The sequence below is a fragment of the Chiroxiphia lanceolata genome, chromosome 17, assembly GCF_009829145.1.
Source record: "Chiroxiphia lanceolata isolate bChiLan1 chromosome 17, bChiLan1.pri, whole genome shotgun sequence".
In the NCBI taxonomy this organism is placed as follows: domain Eukaryota; kingdom Metazoa; phylum Chordata; class Aves; order Passeriformes; family Pipridae; genus Chiroxiphia; species Chiroxiphia lanceolata.
Genome location: NC_045653.1, coordinates 4,870,080 through 4,890,866, shown reverse-complemented (window position 1 = coordinate 4,890,866; position 20,787 = coordinate 4,870,080). Strand labels below are relative to the sequence as shown.

Below are 20,787 nucleotides of genomic sequence, written 5' to 3'. Positions count from 1 at the left end.
CTCGACCCCAGTTTGAGTTAACTAAACCGGTGTGAAAGCCCAGGACAGAACTGGGTGGATGTTCAAGGCTCCTGTGTGAAACATACTGAAGCACTGGGTCCTCTGAGAGCTCATTTCACTGCAGATAGAAATGCCAAGTGAGCAGCAGTAGTGCAGTGGATGTAACAAATGGACACACAAATTACTAGAATTTGTCTGTCCAAAGTGCCATTAAAGGCAGTTGCAGCTGCCCAAACCTCTCTTGGCCTCTTGAGCCTTATTGGAAACAAATCTGAGCTACTCATGCTGGTGGCTGCTGGGACTATTTATCTGTTAATCTTGCTTAATTATGAGAAACTGGGACAGCAGTTAATCTCTGGATGCAGTTTTCCATGGGATGCTGTGCCGGGCTCCAGAGGCTGAGCTGGCTCCATGACTCCTCACTCCTGACACAGCTCCCAGGTCCCCTGTTTCACCCATTTAAAGATGTGGATCCTTCCACAAAACCAATGTGGCAATTCTGGAGCAAAAGGCTACGTGGATCCTTCTTAACAGCTGCAAATCTGGCTTAAGATAAATTTGTCTTAAGTTGATTAGGAACAGATTAGAGCTGAAGCAGAATAAGGCACTCTAGTTAAACTCCACAGAGAGCATTTCAGTTTAAATGCTTTTAAAGGCTCTTTCATTTCAGTCTCACCTCCACAGAAAGCTGTGCTCAGGCTCCTGCTCTCTGCCCAGACTGCAGCTGCCCCCAGTGAGCAGGTGCTTGTGGTCACACAGGGCCTTGGAGGAGCAGGAGGGATTCCTTATGTGGATCCTGGGAGCTGGTGGGATTCCCTATGTGCATCCATGGCACTGCAGAGGCCCTAGAGACAGAGCTGTTTGGGCACACAGCTCCAAGGGGAAGTGTTGCACTGCAGTAAACTGAGGAAAATTACTGCAAAGAGCCTTAAAATCCCGCTCAGGGATTTCTTAAGCCAGGACTGACTGAAGGTTTGTGTTTGCTTTGAGGTTCTTATGGACACAGGTCAGACTGCTCAGCTTTCTGAGGGCTCTCAGCTTCTTCCATTTTGTTCCATTTTGCTGCTGGGTTAATTATCCATGTTCTCCCACCCATCTGTCTGCAGCCCTGACCTGTCTGCTGCCTCTGTGACATCCTGGGGACCAACACGGAGCCTGCTCGGAGCTGGCATTGCCTGGGAACAAGCAGGAGGCAGTGCTGGCACACAGGGAAAGAGGGGACCCTGAGCAGCCCACAGACCAGAAGTGCAGGGACAGAAGTGTTCTTTCTGGCATGGTTTTGTTCTGCAGCATATTAAAAAAGAAAAAAAACCAAACCTCTTGAAGCAAGAGGGGGCTCTGGCTGCTCGGTGCCAAACCTGGTTATCCAGGTCCACTAGTCCCCGTGCCCTGGCCAGCTCAGCTGGGCTGCCCTGTCCCCATCCAGTTCTGGGCTCTCCTGTCCCCATCCAGCTCAGCTGGGATCCCCTGTCACCATCCAGCTCTGGGCTGCCCTGTCCCCATCCAGCTCAGATGGGATCCCCTGTCCCCATCCAGCTCTGGGCTCTCATGCCATCTAGCTGCCCTCCTGCTGCCCTCCTGCTGCCCTCAGCCAGCGCCGCGCTCAGCCGTGGGTAAAATGAAATGTTATTCGATGAAATGCAATCCAGGCAGCGAGGCCAACGCTGCCGTTCTAAAGCAGCTTCACGGAACAATGGACGGGAGCAGCTCCTCGGCTCTCGCTGCTGCTCCAGGCTGGCTCTGGAAAGGTTCGCTGCAGGAAACGGTTTAAACTGCGATGGGTCCTCCAACACATTTTGCTTCCTAATTGTTTCTGCAAATTTTCACACGAAGTCTCGGGGCACAGTTTTTGGAAGACGTGTTGCAACGCAAAGCAGAATTCATCTCCTTTCTACTTTTTAAATTTTTTTTTTCATGTTATGTACGAAGTGGACGGGCTGGGGGAAGCTGTGCTGAAGTGTTACGGGTGTTGAGTGCCCGGCACCGCGCCGGTGTTTGCGCACCCCGGGGTGGGTGTGCCGGGGCGGGGCAGGGGGGCGATAGCCCCCGAGGCGCCCGCCCGCGTCATACAGCTCGGAAGCGCCGTGCGTGCACCACAGAACTAACTGCCCGCGCAGACGCCGCGCCGCGGGCTCCCCTTAGCGCGCCCGCCCGCGCCGCGCCTACCGGCGCCGCAGTTCCCGCGTTACGGTGACGTCACGCGGGGGCGGGGCCGGCGGCGGCGGCGCAAGATGGCGGCGACCACGGGCGCGGGTGAGCGGGGCCGGGCCGGGCCGGGCCGGGCGGCGGCGCCGGGGAGGGACGGGCCGGGCGGGGCTCCCGCGGGGCCGGGCCGGGGCGGCGGAGCGCGGGGGGCGCCCGGAGGGGCGGCGGCCGCGGGGAGGGGGTGGTAGCGTGGCCCCAAACGGGGCCCGGCGGGGCGGGGGTGGAGCCGGAGCCGGTGCCGCTCCGTGCGCGGGTCCCGCGGGCCCGGCCGGGCCATCCCGGGGCCGAGCGGGGAGAGCGGCCCCGGGCCGGGCCGGGCCGGGAGGGCGAGCGTGGCCGGCTGGGCCCTGCGGGACGTGTGTCCCGGCCCCTGGCTGGGAGCGGACACTCCGCGCAGGGCCTGTGCCCGCGGGGCGGGCCGGGACAGGGACGGGGACGGGGACAGGGACAGCCCCGCGGGGCCGGGGCCGCCGCGGTCGGGACAGCCGCCCGCACCCTTCGGGGCCGGGCCGGGTGTCCCGGGGCCGCCGTTCGGGCGCTTTTCCTGCCGCGCTCCCCCCTGGCGGGTTCGTGTGTCCGGGGCTGGCCCCGCTCCCTCCTCTCGGCACTCACTGCGCCCTGGCTGAAGTTACTGGAGGGAAATCGGCTGCTTTAAAAGCCTTTTTCGCTCCTGGTGTCTCCCTCTTCCATTAAAACCGTGTCAGGACGTGTGTGCTCCAAGCAGTCGGTGTATTTTTATACCCTTTGAAATTGCTCCACGCCTGCTCTGAGTAGTTACACCCTCTCTTTGCATTTATCACTGTACCTTAAACAGCAATGCTGGAACTAGGTTTGGAATGTTTTTTGTTCTCTGCTCTCATCCTCTAATGAACTTCAACATATAGAGTCAATTAGAGTCACTTCTGTCCAGCCACTTTCATTGTCCTATTTTCTTCCGTCCATGTAGGGTCTCACAGGTGCCCCTGTAGTGCTTTGTTTTCAAATTGCTCCCTCCGGGGTTTGGCTACAAGCTCACCAGAAGGTGACTGTTGGAGATGTAACAGAAATCTTTTGGAATTCTTTTTTTACAGATAGCTCTCTGTCCGTGACCACTTTCAGATTTTAAGGATAACCATCACAGTGCACATAATTAATAGTAATCAAGTTAATAAAAACTCTTTTAAAGTGCAGTAGGTGCTGTCCTGAGAATTATGTGTAACAGGTCTGTGTTTGGACACTTGTGACTGTGAGGAGCTGATTAAAACACAAAAACTGTAGTGGATCCTCCTTCTCCTGTTCTGTCATGTTCTCCTGGCTGCCATGTGTTCTCAGGGATCCTTTCAAGCTGCTGACTCTGCATTTTGTACTTGACTGGAAGAACAAGGCAAATATTTCTGGTGTTAAGCCTGTGCAGCTCCTGAGGTAATTGTTGGGTGGTCATGGAGGGGCCTGGGCTGTGGCCACAGTCCCAGCACAGCACCGAGACAGGCTCTTGTTACTCATCGTGTGCTGGCCACACTGTGTCTCTTGGGCTGTTCCTGTTATTCCAGGGTTTCTGACAGCTGTTGTGTCCCCAGTGCTGGGAGCAGGCAGTGGGAGCAGGGCCCTCAGTGTCCTGTGCCTGCAGTGTGGGCACAGCCCTCCAGCTGTGATCGTGAGGAGTGTGACTTACAAACATATGCTACAGGAACACTGGATTTGTGCAAAAAAACCCCCAAAATTCAGTCTGGAAGACCCTGGGGATACAGAGCAGCAGCTGCCATGGGTGGGAGCCTGAGAGCTTGGGCTGTAACTCATGGGCTGCCCTCCCAGCAGTGCTCCCTGTTCTGTTGTGTTGGGAAAGGATGGAGATTTCCCTCTCCTGACAGCAAGGACATCCCAGTGTCCAGGTGCTGGCAGTGGCACTGCAATGCAGGTTGTTTCTTCATTCCCAACACTGCACTGAAGGCAGAGAGGCCTGGAGGTGACACCTCCTCACTCTCCATCACTGCAAGATTTGAGGCAAGTACCTTAGAACTGCCTTCACCCATCTGGAAAACAGAGTTTGCTGATACTTGTTTCATGGAAATCTTAATGTATTCCTATTTGCTTGTAAAGCACTGGAGTATATGTGATATCCTGAGTTTGTGTTCAGCAAAGGAGCTTAAACAGATATTGAAGATGAAAAATACTCACTCTGTCTTCAAAAGCCGCTCCTGGCCCAGAGGAAGAAGTGGTTGCAAATGTCCCTGTGACTTAAAAAAGTCCTGGCAATTAGATAAGTAGATAGATTACATATTTGTATCTAATAAACAGGTAGACATAATTAATAAGGGCAAAACCCCAACCCTATGTAGCTTCCTCCATGTTGCTGTCCTGCAGATTCAGGTTTTATAATGGGTCAAAATCCAGCTGTCTTGGCCTGTGAGATCCTGTTTCCCTAACTTTCACTCTGGGAAGAGTTTAATGACCTCATTTAACTCACTTTTCTCTCATAGTTCAGTTTAGTGGGTATGTTGCAGGGCTTTGAGACACCATGTTTACCAACAACCTGGAAGAACTCAGTAGTAAAATGGTTTGCCCAGATTTAATGTGTTCAAAGAATGTGAGGAACTGTGGAAAAACAATTAATTCAGTGCATGGCCATGACAGTGCTGATGTATGTGGCTTAATGCTCCTAAAAGAAGAGCATGGATCAGGTTTGGTACAGTGTATTAAAAATATATATTTGTAACTGTTGAGGGCCCTATAGCATCACTGTAAACTCTTAAGTTATGCTTGTGGAAAGCCAATGAGACCTTACAATAAGAATAAACTGTGTATTGAAGGATACAGGTGTAGCTGCCCCTGGAAGTGCCCCACGATGGCTCCTTGGAGTGCACAGCAGACAACAGCCTTTCTTATCTCAAAGGAAATATTGCAGCCACCAGGTGCCCTCTGAGCCTGTAAGTAAAATGCACAAGGGTAGGGGAAAAGTAACTGAAGAGAAAATGGAAGATAAATTATGCCTTCTTAAATAAGATGGACTGTCATAGCAGCTGCTAGAGGTGTTGATTGCAGAGCTCTGTGTACTGTAATAGAAGGATGCAGTAGACTGAATAAAAAGGTAAATAGTTCACAGCTCCTACAAGACGATACTCAGTTGCATATTTTCATGTCCAGTGATACAAATTACATAATATATTTGAAGAACCCTATTCTGGCTGAGAACTTAAAAGTGTTCATTAGTGTATTAAACATGTGAGCAGGTGGGGATCATGGAAGGTGCAATACTGACAGATTTGGTGAGGGGTGCGAAGGGTGGGACTCTCAGGGTGGGATTTTCAGGTTGTGAGGGTGTGTTTTAACTATTCCAAGTTCCTGTGCTTCCCCCTCCTGGTGGTTTGTGCCCTGTCCTCCCGGGTGTGGGCAGGGCCTGGGGGGCACATCCTGCCTGTGCTGGTACAGCCTGGCCCAGCAGTGCCAGCACCTGCTCTTCAGGGCTTGTCTGCAAACCTGTGCTCTTTGGGTGGTGTGAATGTGGGAAAACCCAGCCATCCTCTGTGGCAGGAGGGCCAGCAGGAGAGCAGCTCTCCCTCAGTCCCAACCATTTCTTCTCACAGTGCCAAAGGAAATGGTGGGTTTTTCCTGGGGAGATGAAGTGTAAAGATTTGGTCCAGGACACCAGTCCAGGGTGACTTACTTTCTAGAGTCCCTTGTAGCTGCGCTGGAAGTGTTTGCTTTTCAGCTGTGAGACAAGCACAGAAATCATCTGATTTTAACTCTACTGCTGCTGGAAAGTTGTGCTTGGCCTCACACCTGAGTGGTGCTGCCAGTCTGCCTCAGACTAAGTGATCTCTTTTCAAGTGACCTGCCTAAAGTATTGAAAGGTAGAACCAGCACTCAAGCTTACACAGAAAAAAACCACTCAGATTGTTTCAAGGAAGTTATTTTGGGTCTGCAGAATACCTCAGTACCTGCCTGCATCGTCAGAGTGGAAATTGTGACTGTAAAGATGATGCAAGAAATGTAAAGTTCCTGTGACCCGAAAGCTTTTGTGACAATTGCTGAAAGCCTTTTATTCAGTTTTAAATATTCCATCACTTCAGAAACCTTATATACCATTGTGACAGGGAATGTTTACATATTTTTTACGGTTCCAGTGCTGCAAAGGTAAGCTTATCCAACAGGCAGCAGTTGCAATCTTTGCAAAGAGATGAGACATATATTGGAAAGGATGTAATTAAAGCTGAATATTAAATACACAGAAACAAGCAACAGAAGGCCCTTTAGTGTATTAAGCAACAGAGGTGTTTAAAGCTGTTGGATTGCAGCTCCCTTGAGTTACTGTAAACTAGGAACTAGTACAGAAAGCAGAGTTTAAGTTGTCCATAAAGGCCAGTTTGATAAGTTGCTTATTATTGGTGAAGATATTGAGAAACCTTCAGCAAAAGACAGTTCCTCTCTTTGGAGCCTCATGAGAGGGAAGTGCATTTTCTGGGTACTTTGCTGAGGTGTGCTGTGCCCTGTGCCTGTGCTTTAGTCCTGAAGAGAAATGCTTGTAATTGAATTTCACTTTAGAAAGGAGAGAGAAACGTGTTCTTGAAGTTTTTGAAAGGTGTATGTTTTGTTCTACTGACACTGATCAAAAATGCTTGAGAAGAGGATCTGCTCCCAAGGCACCCTGCCCACCTGGTTTCACCTTGCTGTTCTCAGCTTCTGAGGCTTCTGGGTTTGGAATTGCTTCCACTGTGTAACTGAGGAAAATGGAAAGATGAAAAAGTGCAGTCTGTGAGAAAGTGTCGTTTTTAATTTGGTACAAATGTACTGTGAACTTCATGGGAATGTAAATTTGAGAAAAATCTCAGACTGGTGGGATCACTCTTAAAACTGTTGGAAGAGTATCTGTGTCTTTAGTAGTGCTGTGATAAAAGATAAACCTGAGAGTGCTTTAAGCTCTTTAAAAGTCCAAGCTGACGTTTTAAGTGTCTTCCAGGAATAATTCTGTTCTCCCCTTAGTGAGACTCTGACCAGACATTGGTCACACTCCTTTTGTCCCCATATCAGTGTGCTGGCTATGTCTTGCAACTCATTGCTTTAGCAAACAGCTGGGTTGTGAGCTGCCAGGGGGGTTTCTGACCAGGAAAACAGAAGGTCCTGATTCTCTTGAAGGCTGAAGAGGAAGTCACATCACCCAAAACCAAGCAGCTTCTTAACTGCAACACTGAGATCTGCAAGGTGTAAGGTACATTTCCTGACTTTCTGGAAAGCTCAGTTTGTGGTTTAGTTCTGCTCTTAAGTTGCCATAAAGTGATTTCATTAATTTTGTGTAACTGCTGAACTATTGTGTAGGACTGAGGCTTCACCAAAGAACATTACTGAAAGGTGTTAACTTTTAGAAGGACTGTACAAGTCTGTCACTGGAGATCTCCCTGGTCAGTACAGTTATGATTTAGCTTTCACAGGTTTGCTGTTGTGATTAATAGTAAATATCTCCTTTTGCTCTGAAATATATTTTCTGCTCCATTTCTGTGAGTGTTTCTGTGAGGTCAGGCAAGCTGCAAGGGAAGCAGTTATTGAGATATTACTGTATTTTTGTTTCAAATGAAGCTGCTATTTGAGAGTCATCTTGAACCATAGTAAAGACAAAATGCATAACTGAAAGTACTTTAGACAGGTTGATTACTTTCTAATTGCTCTCATTTCATGTAGGTTTTCTTGTGTTAAATGAAGGGCTCTTAGAAAAACAGGTTAGTTTGGTTGCTGCCTTGGAAATCTCCATTGCTACACTGAAAGGGTTATGCAAGGTATTTATTGGGGGGTGGGGGGAGGGAACACGGGCAGCTTATGGTTGTGTCAGCGGGCACAGGACATCTCCTGGCTCTGCATCTGCCATGGTTTAGCCATAGAAGTCATTTGGCAAATACTGTGTGTGCCTAGAACAGATCCAATCACTCTCTAGGAATCCTGGTGGGCAACAAACATGATGATGATGTATTTGTGCAGGACTACAAGTGATAAAGTCCATGTGGGTTCTGAGGTTCAGGTCCTGGCAGGATGTGGTAGTGGACCATGAGTGCTCCAGGCCTTTGCAAGTGAAGAGGAGCTGGGCTTGGCTTAATGGCCTCGTGCATCTTTCCTGGCTGACCAGAAGGGTCAGTATGGTCTTGTATTCTGCCTTGCTTAAGGGCAGGTTTTTTAGGAATTATTTAAAGCATAGTCTTCTATATGTATATGTGTGATTTTCCTTCTGCTGTATGAATCTCCTGAGAATGTGTTAGGGAGGGAGCTGAATTACCATCTTCTGTGGTGGCTGAGGTGACAGATCCTCCATATTACACCTTTGAGCTTTAGCACGATGCTGTTGGATAGGGTCATGGGATGTAAAGTGACCAATTATCTGCCATGATCACCTTGTTTTCTGTAAAGTACATAAAATATGTACTTCCCTCGGGCACTCCCTTTGCCATCATGCCCCTGCAGTGGTCACAAGTGAGCAGTTGCTGTGGAATTAGCACTCATTTATGGAAACCAGCGCACAATATGACTCGCCAGCTCTCTGGAGACCTCAGGCTTCCCAGAGAACTGTAAGGTCCTGTGTGACTCTTTTTATGGCTCTGATTCATGCTGGATTCATGCTGAATCAGAGCAGCTGTATCTGGGGAGAGCTCAGCAATAAAGTTGCCTTGCCTTCCCGTAAGGTTGTAAAGCCAAGCCTAGCTCTGGTTAGCAAATCTCACAACTAAGGCTGCCTTTCAGCCTTGGTTGTGGCCTGCTTGAATATATACATGATGATGTCATTTTTAATTACATGCTCACTTAATTTTCTTCACGGGGATTCAGTGAACGGGGCGTGATGCTCAGGGGAAGGGTGGACAGGCAGTATTTGTGGTTTCCTTCTTTGATGTGTGGCCTGTGTCTGCCATAAAGCTGATTCCTCCTGGGTTATTTGGTTTGGGCTGAGCAAATATCAGTAAATTGTCTTTGCACCACTGATAAATATGAAGGGTTGTAGTCAAGGACCGAAGGGCTGAGATATGATGCTTGTTAAGCATTGTGATGTGGTCTGGAAGAGTGGTTTTTTGGCTCTGTAACACATTCCAGGCAGGTATTCAGGGGCTCAGGCTGATCACTGGAGTTGGGGGGCTCAGGCTGGGGATCTGGTAACAGCCACAGAGTTTCCTCTGTGGCATCACCTGCACTGTGGAAGAGCTGCTGTGTCAGACTGAAGGTGGAGTCCCCCTCTAGAAGGACCTTCTGCTTGCCCTTCTTCCCTGGCCCTTCCTTTCACAGGGCAGAGCTGAAGCCCAGACAGTGGCTTTGGGCACTGTGAATCATTCCCATCACCAGCTCCCCTGTGCATCCACTCCAGCAAAAATAGGGAAATAGAGGGGGTGTGTGTAAGCAAAGGTGGCACCTTGTCCTTCAACTCCTGCTCCATCTGCTTCTCTTGTCCCCCAGCTCTTGTATTTCTGGTGCTGGAGCTGGGCTGCTCTGCCTCCCCAGACTACAGCGTGGAGAGTGTTAGGAATAGAATTAAAAATGGGGTGGCTTGGCTGTCATGGGTCAGGCATAACCTGACTACTTGAACTTTCATATGCCTGAGGTTCACAGGCTACACACTTCATACTTTTGAGACTTTCTGGGAGAGGAAATGCTGGAGTTCATTGTGCAGGGGATGTGAGAGTGGTACCCAGGAGGTCCTGTTACCACCCACGGTTTGGTGCTCGGGGCAATCTCATGGTGATGGCTTCACCAGCCCCAACTGACTCATTTCCTTTTGCAGCCAAAGACCCGTGTTCCTCAGCAGCCATGGTAACAGCAGGGCCTGGCTGGGAGGGGATTTGGCAGGGAGCTGTGCTGGAGTCGTGCTCAGCAGCCCCTGAACAAGGTTTGGTGTAGTGCAGGTCTGGTGTCTGTGGATGCTGCTCTTCTGAGTCTGGGCTCTTCATCATGCTGCTGCTGCAGCTGTGTTACTGAACTGTGCTTCCTCAGAATGTTCTACAGCATGATCACGTTAGGTGTGTGTCAGACTGGCCAATGAACTGATTTCTGTAGTAATTTGCTGGTTTGGTTTCCTTCATGCATGCTTTGTAGTGAATGAAATTTGGACCACACTGATTCTGCAGCAAAATCATCTCTGACATTTAGTTTCTTTAGGTCTTAATGTATTTAAAGGAAACTTTAATGCTACTGGAGTTACTCAATTTTAAGCCCTGCTACATTTTGCAATGCCTTAGATCCTCTGTATTTTGCACATGGCCAAGCATTGGTCCACAGGCTGCAGGTGGATTTCTGCATCCCCACTGACCTCCATGGGCTGTGGGTCCACAGGTACCTCACTGTGCTCTTCCCCACAGGTTGCAGGGGCACCTCCACTCTGGTGCCTGGAGCACCTCCTACCCCTCCTTCTGCACTGACCTCGGGGTCTGCAGTGCTGTTCCTCTCTCAGATTCTCACTCCTCTCTCTGGCTGCAGTTGCTCTTGTGCAGTAACGTTTTCCCTCATTAAATACTTTATCCCAGAGGTGCTGCCAGTGTTGCTGGCCCAGCCTTGGCCGTCGGTGGGTCCATCCTGGAGCCAGCTGCCACTGGCTCCATCAGACATGGGGGAAGCTTCCAGCAGCTTTTCACAGGAACCAACCCTGTAGCCCCCTCATAGCAAAACCTGGCCCCACAAACACAACAAAAGGAGCAGAGGTGTCCTCAGGTGTTTCTGTTCTGTGATGCCCGAGGTGCAGATACCTTGAAGAAGAGCGAGTCATTAAGTCCACTGTGGCCTGGGTTTGAGATCCTCCTTCACCACTGACTTAGTGTGTGACCTTGGATATGCCACCTAGGCTCTCTGTGCCATTGTTTTCCATTAATGTGTGTTTTGAGGATAAATGTGCCAGCAGTTAAGAAGTGCTTTAAATTCCTTGGTGGTGGAGGTCATAAGTACAAAGGATGCTATTGCTGCTGACAAAGCCCACTTCAATTAACTTCAGATTAACCTACTAATGTTATGAAAGAGTTTTATTTGCTTTAAAAGGTATTTTAAAAGCTCTGAGTCAGTCGAGTGATGTGAAGCCTCTCATGGTGTCGTTTTGAAGAATCTTCTAAATTTTCATGCTATAAATCTTATACACGAGTGCTAAATTAAAACTCCATAATACCAGGTGTATCTGAGGAAACAGAGATTTCTTTTCATTTCACTGCCTACCATAACATGTGGCCTATCAGCCTTCTGGCAGGTTTATCTGGGGATACCTTGATTTTGCTTGTAAAATCTGAGCTAAGTATGGGACAGCTTTTGCATAATGTTGAAATATTGTCATTCAAAAAATAGTGATATTTTTATGATTTTGCCAAAATGTTTCCTGTGCAGTGACCACAAGTATCAGGGAAATTACCCTAGCTTCATTTCTTTACTAGATTTCTCAATTCAAAATGTTTTTCTGATTGTTTCAGGAGTAAAAGTTCCTCGTAATTTTCGTCTTTTGGAAGAACTTGAAGAAGGTCAGAAGGGAGTAGGGGATGGAACAGTTAGCTGGGGCCTTGAAGATGATGAAGATATGACACTTACAAGATGGACAGGAATGATTATTGGGCCTCCAAGAGTAAGTATCCAGTTAAATACTAAAATGGTACAGTTATTTTTTCTTCCCTCTTTTTTTCTCCTAATTTAACCACTGAAGTACAACAAAAAAAAAGACAAGTGAAAAAACACTTCAGAAAGTGAATTATGTTGAAGTTCCAACTTCTGTATAATAATGGTTTTCATGTACTATATTGCTTTTTGCTTATAATTTGGAATATTTTAGGGCCTTTCTCTGGTTGGTTCTGTTACATGTCTGCTTTATATTTGCAGATCCATTAAGACACAGCTTTTGAGATCCCAGAATTCTAGTACCCTGTACTCTTGAGTATTGCAAGGTTTAAAATCCTTCGGCTAGTGAGGCTTCATGTGGAGATCATGTGGGTGCAAGGGGATGTTCTGTGCAGCACTGCTGGTCTTTCTGCTGGTCCTCGTTGAGTTTATGGTTTTTATTGCAGCAGTTCTGACTTGCTCTTGTAGAGTTTCAGCTAACTCAGGAAACTCAAATTTTAATGAATTCAGTTCCTTCTCTGAATGTTCTCTCCCAAAGCAACATCTTATAATGCAACTGGTCTTTGTGGGAGTGCTGTTGTGCTCTCTCTTCTCCCCCCAAGCCCTACTAAACTGTGGGTCTACACTCTAGTACTGCACTTGAGGACTTAATTGTGTGTTGTACGTGTGCATGTGTTCTGAAACCAGAACCTGTCTGTTGTCTCCAGTTTCACTGTTCTGTTTCCTTAATTCCTTTCCTTGGAGTGCAAGGAGCTGATTCTCCTTCCTGCAATAACAGGTGTTGTCTTCTACATCTGGCCTCAGTATCACTTCTCAGTAATTCAGGGGTCATTATATGAAAATCTTTACAGACCTTCAGTCATGCCACTGCCCTGTGTGTTCCCATTCTGTCAGTGCCTTTTTTGACATACGAGGTTGTACAAGAATGTACTTTATAATGGCATTACACATGCAGCATTTTCCATCTCATCCAGAAGTGTTGTTTACTTCTTGTCTGCCTTTGTTAACATCTCCCCAGTCACGATCATTTCATTTGTTTATGATGTGCACAGATTGTTTTCTAGAACAGCATTTGATTTTAGAACATTAGGAGAGTGCTAATGAGCCTGCATTAAGGCTGTGAAGAAAGCTCACTGTGTGCATACACTTTATGGAAAATTTAAACAACCTTGAAATCTAATTTAGAGAATTAAATGGGAACTGAGATGTGCAAACAGGCGTGTGCTGCCTTGCCAGCAGCAATGGAAGTTTGTCATTCATGTCATGCTGCAAACCAAGGCTAGAGGACCATCACAGGAGAGGATTCAGTTCTGCCTCTCTTGTCTTTCTGACACACTTAGGAATACAGATTTTTTTTCCAGAAGTGTCTTGACTTCTTTTGAGCTCATTGCTTGAAGGCAACAGGCTGTATTGAGAGAGATTTTGGGAACTTCCAATCATTCTTGTTTGCTCAGTGGCTGTCCTGCTTTTAGCACTGTTTGTCCTCAGTTACAACCATTTTGTTTCTTAATAGGACGTGGGAATACTGGCTGTGGAAAGTCCTATCTCCATCTGGGCAGAAAGCAGTCATGCTTGTAGCAGGTGGAAGAATCTTATGTTGGATATCTTGGGGGGGGAAATGAACAGTGGTGCAGAGCTTCCCATGTGCTGCTGCCCCGAGTGTCCTTGTGGCCACACATGGAGCGTGTTCTCCTTTCCAGGCTGTGTGCAGATGGTTCCACAGCCAGGGATTCACCTTGCTGATATAGGCTGCTTAGAAACAGTGGCACTGCCAAAGCCTCAGCTTTATCAGCACATGTTTTACACTGGCTGTTCACAGCCAAGGCTTCCTGCGTGGGGTGGGAGTTCACAGAGACCCCAAAGCCCTGCACAAAGCTTGGGGCTGTTCCTTGCTCCATGCACAAGGCAGCTCAGGGACACAGTCAGGAGATCTGGGCAGGGCCAAGCAGAGCTGATGGGTGACTATTTTTCTCCCAAGACTTTGTGGCAGTGCCCAGTTTGCCCCTGCCCTGGTTGGGCATGTGAAAGGTTGTGTGGCTGAGGAGCAGCCAGAAGGTGCCAGCGCTGGCTAAGGGCTGGTCCTGCTGCTGGTGGTGCAAGAGGGATTGAAGACACTTCCTTGGCACAGATGAGCAGCAGCTGGATCAGGAAGTTAGTTCTTACATTTTGGTAGTGGTGTGCATCAAAACATTCATTAATACCAAGGGATTATTAAGCTGTTCAGAGTCAAACCAGGCCTCAGAAGGGATTGCACAGAGTTTTCCACTAGGAAGGTTTTGGACATTGGGCAGCCACTCTAAAGTCCCAGTGATACCATCATGCCCTGGTGCTTACAGGTGAGCAGGGACTGCTTCTGGGCTCACCTGGATTTTTGTTCATGGTCACTGCCCTGTGAGTTTAATGTCCATTGCAATGTTGAAGGTGCAGGAAATTGTGTCAGAAGCTCTAAATCTGGAGAGCTTGTCTGCCTAAACTTCCCCGTGGTGATCCTGTTCCTGTTGTGTAAGTCTGCCAGCTGCCCACATTGCCCAGCTCAGCTGGAGCTCTGGGCCAGCTATGCCAGAGCAGCACAGCAAGAATAGTTATTCTCAGAATGCAGTGACATTAACTGTTATTGTTCCTTCTAATTATTTTGAAATATTGAAGAATCAGTGTAGCCATGTTACATTTGTCTCTCTTTGTACCCATGGATTAGTTAGTTACAAACCCAGGATCCAGGATTTCTGCTACCTGGGAGTGGGACAGTGTTCCTGCTGTGGGGACAAAGTGATAGTGCTGTTTGGGATCAGGATGTCCTTTCAAACATGTTGAATCTTGGAGCCTTCCCCCTTCTGAGAACCAGCAGGTTTATGACCAAAGAATTCTTTCCAAGAGCAGTTCTAGGATGGGCCAGCTGCAGATCAGAAGCTAAAGTTGTGGCCTTTGGTTTCAAGGTAGTGTGTGGGATTAGGAAACTGATAAAACAAAGCTGCTTTATAAAGATTGGTTGGAAAGTTATATCTGAGCTATATGATGATTAAAAAAAATCACTTCAGCTGCTGACTGGGAAGCAATGCCAGCTCCATTTCCTCATATGAAAATTTGATGCTTAAAAGAGCAGTAGAATTTATTAGCCTAAAGCAGAAACATTTGATACTCTGAATATTATAAAATGAACCCAAAACAGAGGTAGCCAGCATAGTATCTAACTGCCTGCCCTTATGTTCAGTAATTCCCGTGCTGCTGCTTTAACCAAATGCTAATTGAACTACCTGATGTAATTCTTTTCCCCTTTCTTTTCCCCTCAGACAATTTATGAAAACAGAATATACAGCCTTAAAATAGAATGCGGGCCTAAGTATCCAGAAGCACCTCCATTTGTAAGATTTGTAACAAAAATTAATATGAATGGAGTAAATAGTTCTAATGGAGTGGTAAGTGTTTGGCTTTTGTTCATTTTAATGTTGTTTTTATGTGCAGTTTCAAGTGCTTTGTTTATACTTGTAACTTGCTTAGCTACTCACTGCTTGTGGTGCTGTTTGTTCCAGGAGGAGGAAAGGGGGTAGCAGGGAAGTGGACAAGTGGAGGTTTATTATGCTTTTAGGGAAAACACTTGCTTTTGCTTTCTTTGCTTTCTCCCACTCAGATTTCATGTAGGATCTTTAGTTGGGGGTGTGGGTGGAGTTAAGTGTATCCAACATACCAATTCTGACAGGAATGGTCTTTTTGTCTATTTTAGGTGGACCCCAGAGCCATATCAGTCCTAGCAAAATGGCAGAATTCTTATAGTATCAAAGTTGTTCTGCAAGAGCTTCGGCGTCTAATGATGTCTAAAGAAAATATGAAACTTCCTCAGCCACCTGAAGGACAATGTTACAGCAATTAATTAAAAAAAAAAAAAAGAAAAACAACAAACAACAAAAACCAACATGCCCCCCTTATTCAATTTAAGCTGTCTTCATTTTCCACAGTAGTAAATTTTCTAGATGCATCTTGTAGACCTCAAAATACTGGAAAGGAAGTTCCCATTCAAAGGAGGTTTTTCTTGAGATACTGTAAATGATACTAATTTTTTTTCATTTGAAATATAAGTTGTGCTATAACAAATAATCCTGTCGTGTAACCACTGTCCACATAGCTGAACTTCTGGTATCAGGAAAAGTCTATTTAAATTTATTACTGTCAAGACCAGTGTGGCACATCCAACTTAACTGTGAAAGGATCCATCCCACAATCACCTTGCTGTGTGTCTGGCCTGGGTTATTTTTTTCTTTCTCTGTCTTTTGCAATAGAGTCGAAGCTCAGGGCTATTTATTAGAGTAGACACAAAGGTTTTTGCTTCCAGTGCTACACTGGGCTGTATGGACTACTACTGGGGATGTGTGCTAACCTCAGTCATCCCTCCCTTTGTGCTCGCTCTAGTAAAGGCTGAATGTGACTGTGGTCGTTTTTGGGGTTTTATTATTTTTTTTAAAATGCCCTGATAATCTGGGGCAAGCTTTCCTTCTTTCCTTTGGCCAAGGCATAGATTGTATTTCTCTTCCTGGTCCCCCTCACCAGTGACGTGGGCTTTGGGTGAGGGGTTCAGGGTTCTTTTAATCTCTTCCCTCTTCCCCTCTTTTTAGTGGGGGTGCTGCTTTCTTTTTGCCCCTTTTGGTGACTCTTCTCGCCCCTGGCCCAGGGGTAAGTGTTGGGGCAATAACTTGACCTGTTCCCTCTTGCTTATCATTTTGGTTTTGCAACAAATTTAGTCTTCACCAGCCTGGAAAACAAGAGTATCCGTTCTGCTCGCAAACTTGGATTTTCCCTTCCCTCCAGCACTGCTGCCACTCCGCCAAGCTGGCCACGGCCGTGTTGTTAGATAGGCTTTGACGTGGGGAAAAGAGCAGTAATTTACCAGGATTGCCCAGATCTTCTGCTGCCAAACTTGAATGGGGGAAACTCTGCACGTAAGAGATTCTGAACACACTCCAGCCACACTCAAATCGTTGTGTTTTGGTGCTTTGGATTGACCCGAGAATGTTAATTAACAAATTGTTGCACTTGCTGTTTGGCCCTTCTAAAGATGTGACAACTACAGACAAATCAAATCCGTGTGGTAGATTTTATTAGTATTCTGTAAGTCTTAGAAACCTCTTCAGTGAAGATTTTGGGGAAGTGTTGTACAGCAGATTAAGGACCTTTACTGGCTTTGCATCCTGGCAAATCACTGCCTTTTCTGGTTTACTGTTTTGGACCACTAACTGCTGCAATGTGGATGCAAGCTTACAGAAACCAACCTAGTGTGTCCTAAGTTTTATGAAAAATTCAGTGTTTGTGTAAAAAAAAGAATAAAAAAAAAAAGGAAAAAAAGAAAAGAGTAAAAATAAACACATTTTAAAGCAGCAGCTGTCAAGTCAATGAACAATTGATGTTTCCATTAACTTTTGAGGAAAATATTAGTTGTAAGGATTTAACATCCTCTGTACTGAAAGTTTAACATAACAGTATTCCATAAGCAGCCTTTTTATTGTATCAGACCATTGCCTGATTTTAATATAATAAAAAGTGTGCATTAATATTAGAAGGCTTTAATTGTATTTATGTTTAGAAATTTTGATCCCTTATGGAATTCTTGATTTGTTGGAAGTATCTTCCTACAGATCACGTTTAGCTGACAGAATGTAACCTGGTGGTGAAAGGCAATTGTCTCTGTCCAGCTGCTGCTGCTGTGCCAAGGAGCATCTGTACTTTTGGTTTAAACCTCAGGCTGCCCCAGCCTTGGCAGTTGGTAGGGTCAGGATGTGCCAAGGAGCTGCCAAAGGGAGTTCCTGGCTCCGTGTGCTGTCAGTGCCGTGGCCTTGCTGTGCTGTTGTCTCCAGGAAATCAAATCCTCTGCAGTTGCATGTTATGCTGTCTGTGAAGGTCAAGGGCTATTTCACAAGCTGAAGTTTTAAGTGGTTTCACTCAAACAGCGAAGTGCAACAAGCTGAGCTTCTCTCCAAATCTGGGTGAAAACGGAGCTGTGAAATTTTGGCCTTTTCCAAGTGTAAAGTGTCTCCATTTCAGAGGATTTGCTGGAAGGTCCTGCTGCACTCACTGCAGTGTTGGGGTGAAACAAGGTTCTGCCTGGGTTGGGAATGAAAAAGGGAATGATCTTTGTGAAACTTTGTGAAACTCACTGCTGGTTTCTGGCCTGGAGTGAAAACTGTTCCCTTCTGGGGCAGCCCAGAGGGTGTCTGTGAAGACAATGTGACTAATACTATGTCAGTGTCATGTGTGTGTGTTTATTTAAAATAGCTTCATGTCAAAGATGGTAAATGGGCATCAGAACAATTACAGTGGATAATGACAGTGGGCTGCTTCATTGTCTCTGGTTTTCAGAGTGTCCTGTTTGGGAGGTTGGTGCATGTTTGGGGCCTCCCTGAACCTTCCTGCTTCAAGTAATGATTTTTAAACCTTACAAGTGTCTGGTTTGCTTTGCAAGGTGTACAAGTTAGAGCATTCCACCCTGGCTGGGAACTGTGCTGGCAAGTGTCACCTGACAGCATCTGCCATACAAAGTTGGGTGCTGCTTTTAAAAAAAACCAAACTGGTTCATTGTGAATGTTCTGCCCTGGGAGTTGTATGCTTCGGACACGTCACTGCTCCCTTGCTGTTCCACTCAACCAGTTAGGGCTGGTGTGGAAAAATAACACCCAGGGAATGATCTGCCAATGGATCTGTGTGTGGTGGCTTTGTCAGGGGATGTGGCCTGCACCGTGGAAGTGACTGGTCATCCCCCAGCCTGGTGCTTGTTGGTGCTTCAGAAATGAGGTGGGGAGACAAAACCGTGCTCTACCTGTGTTTATGTGAACTCCAGCAGTGCAAAGGCAAAGTGTTTGGTTGATCCCTGCTGACCTTCACTTTGTGTCCTGAACCAGTGTCTCTTTGGAGAAGGGTATGAAAGGATAATAAATAAAATAAGCTGATTGGCCATAAAATAAGTGCTGTTCCTTGGAGCAGGTGCTGCTGGAGGTGCTGGGGCTGGGCTGAGCAGGAGCTCACCCTGCACTGCCGCCAGCAGAGGGGCCGTGAGCCATCCCTGTAACAGGGTGCTGGACTCTCACCTGCCCGTGCTTCCCGGGGATGTGGAGTGAGCCTCTGCCTCAGCTCATCCTCAGAGACGGCAGAGGGAGCCAGAAAGCTTCCCAAGGCTGGGGCTGGCTCAGGCTGCTTGGTTTAAATGTTACGTCCTCTTGTGGGAACCACTTTTCATATTTATCCGGAATCAATTTCAGTTTTAAAAGCCTGTTTATCGTGACTGTCTCACTGCACAGGCATTAACTTGCTGGGGAAATACCAGCAGCTCAGTGAGATCTTAACTGTTAATAAAGACTAATGGTTGTTTGATTCTTGCTGTGTTGTAATTAAGCCCTGTGTGTGTATGTAGGGAGCGTGCGCTTGTATGTGCTTTCTGCTCTCTTACAACTCCGTGCAGTGCTTTATATTTAGAATTTAAGTTTCTTCCACTATCATTAGAGCCACAATTTTTAAGCCAGAAAGTGTCATCAGCCACTGTCCAGGACTCCCCTGCTGTGTGTGGCTCACCCTGGTGTCAGACACGGACACGGAGCGGGCAGAGTGGCGGGTGGGCACGGCCGTGCCCGTCAGCCTTGGGCACACACTGAGCCGGTGTGTCATCTCAGAGCCCCAGTCCTGGAGCTCTGGTGGCACTGCCAGGCAGGCAAGGGCAGAGGGACAGTGTTAAGCTGGGTCAGTTCCAGCGTGAGGGACTCAAACCCCGCAGGGATGCGCAGTGGGATGTGCTCCTGCTCCTTTGCCAAATACTTGTCGTGTCTTGCTGGCCTGTCAGCTGTTTGTGGCTGACCTTGCTGTTTGTGGGAACTGGCCCTTTGGCACCTGAGGTCGCTGCTTTACCCACAGGACAGTGTTTCTTACACCAAGAAAGAGCACAGTGGGTTCAATGTGGTTTTTTTCAAGCTGGCACCGACTTACCTGCAACAAAGGGGTTCCAGTTCTGCACATACCTGTAAATAAGTGTCTGTGTCAAGCTCTACCTCCCTTGAGCTGAAAGAAGCTGAAGAGAATTTGATATTCTTAATATCTAAGTTTTTTTACTTATTGTTTTATATTTAACAAGCTTTTTCTGAAGGCTTAAGAGTGGAATTGCCCTGAAGTTGCATTAATCTTTGGGTGGTGTGCTCCCCCAACGCACACTAACCTTGCTGCTGACTTAGATTCTGGTCCCTCAATAGCTCCTCGTTTTCTCTGGTCATACTATAGCACATTGCTGGAGAATGTGCTGAACTTTAAAGCCTGTGAAGAGCCCCAGTAAAGGCAAATTTAAGTTAGGCCAATGTTTAAGTGCTTTCTTGGACCAGAGCCAGCATGCTCAGCCTCTGTTAGGAAAGAGGCTTTTTTAGCCCTTGTTGAGCATCTTCTTCCTCGTCCTCTATTCTTGGTGCTACATTCCTAGTGCTTGTGCCTTTGCTTTTTGTGACAACAAATGTGGGAGACATCAGGGAAATGTAAAGAGCAGAAGATGATGTGAAGGATAAGGAGATAAACTGGATCTTCAGCATTTTATCTGTCAAGTACCTTGTCACCTTTTTTCATCCTTATCTCGTTTTAAATAAAGCCTCAAGGGGTTTTCAGAAATGTGGGTCCTGTCCTAATTTTGTGCCTCTTGAGCCAGATTGTTGGTGGCTTTGCCCTGACATGTCTAGAAAACCCTGCAGAGCCTTGACAGGTGATAGGAGGGGAGAGTAAATGTCCAATGCTCTAGAAGTCTCCTGGCTCTCTCTATTGCTCAACCTCTATTATGGTGTCTTTGTTAGCTTTCCACGCACCAAAGGATGTTTCAGGATAGCCAAAACTGAAGTTTCTTTGGGAGGAAAAAAACAACCAAACAGGAGTTTTGGAAGGAAAAGGAATGTAAACTTTGAGCCATCTTCATCAGAAACAACAAGGCCGTTTCCCCTCCCCACTCTTTGTGTAGACATACTTTAAAAGCACGTGTTCCTCATTGGCCTGATCGTGGTCTGCAGATCTACAGAGAGGAGGATTTTGTTTGCCTGGTGGTGGGGGCTTTCTGGG

General features: G+C 46.9%; 1 protein-coding gene and 1 long non-coding RNA gene across 5 annotated transcripts; one reads left to right on the top strand and one right to left on the bottom strand.

Annotated features, from left to right (window-relative positions):
- The first annotated feature begins 2,174 nt into the window (after nucleotides 1-2,174).
- On the top strand, nucleotides 2,175-17,953 carry LOC116795570 (ubiquitin-conjugating enzyme E2 variant 1). Of its 4 annotated transcripts, none has more exons than XM_032705338.1 (5): nucleotides 2,238-2,253; nucleotides 4,992-5,108; nucleotides 11,592-11,740; nucleotides 15,018-15,143; nucleotides 15,449-17,953. In XM_032705338.1, the coding sequence occupies exons 3-5, from the start codon at nucleotides 11,696-11,698 to the stop codon at nucleotides 15,593-15,595; spliced, it is 318 nt and encodes a 105-aa protein (XP_032561229.1). In that variant the 5' UTR covers nucleotides 2,238-2,253; nucleotides 4,992-5,108; nucleotides 11,592-11,695; the 3' UTR covers nucleotides 15,596-17,953. The 4 variants fall into 4 exon arrangements, with proteins under 4 accessions (XP_032561227.1, XP_032561229.1, XP_032561228.1 ...); XM_032705337.1 differs by lacking the exon at nucleotides 2,238-2,253 and adding an exon at nucleotides 3,423-3,606; XM_032705336.1 differs by lacking the exon at nucleotides 4,992-5,108 and having other exon boundaries at nucleotides 2,175-2,253; nucleotides 15,449-17,950.
- LOC116795572 lies at nucleotides 3,305-5,103 on the bottom strand. The gene is made up of 3 exons (XR_004360087.1): nucleotides 4,997-5,103; nucleotides 4,360-4,430; nucleotides 3,305-3,555 (listed from the first exon to the last, which is right to left on the bottom strand). It is a non-coding gene; the product is annotated as an uncharacterized LOC116795572 (long non-coding RNA).
- Nucleotides 17,954-20,787: the final 2,834 nt, after the last annotated feature.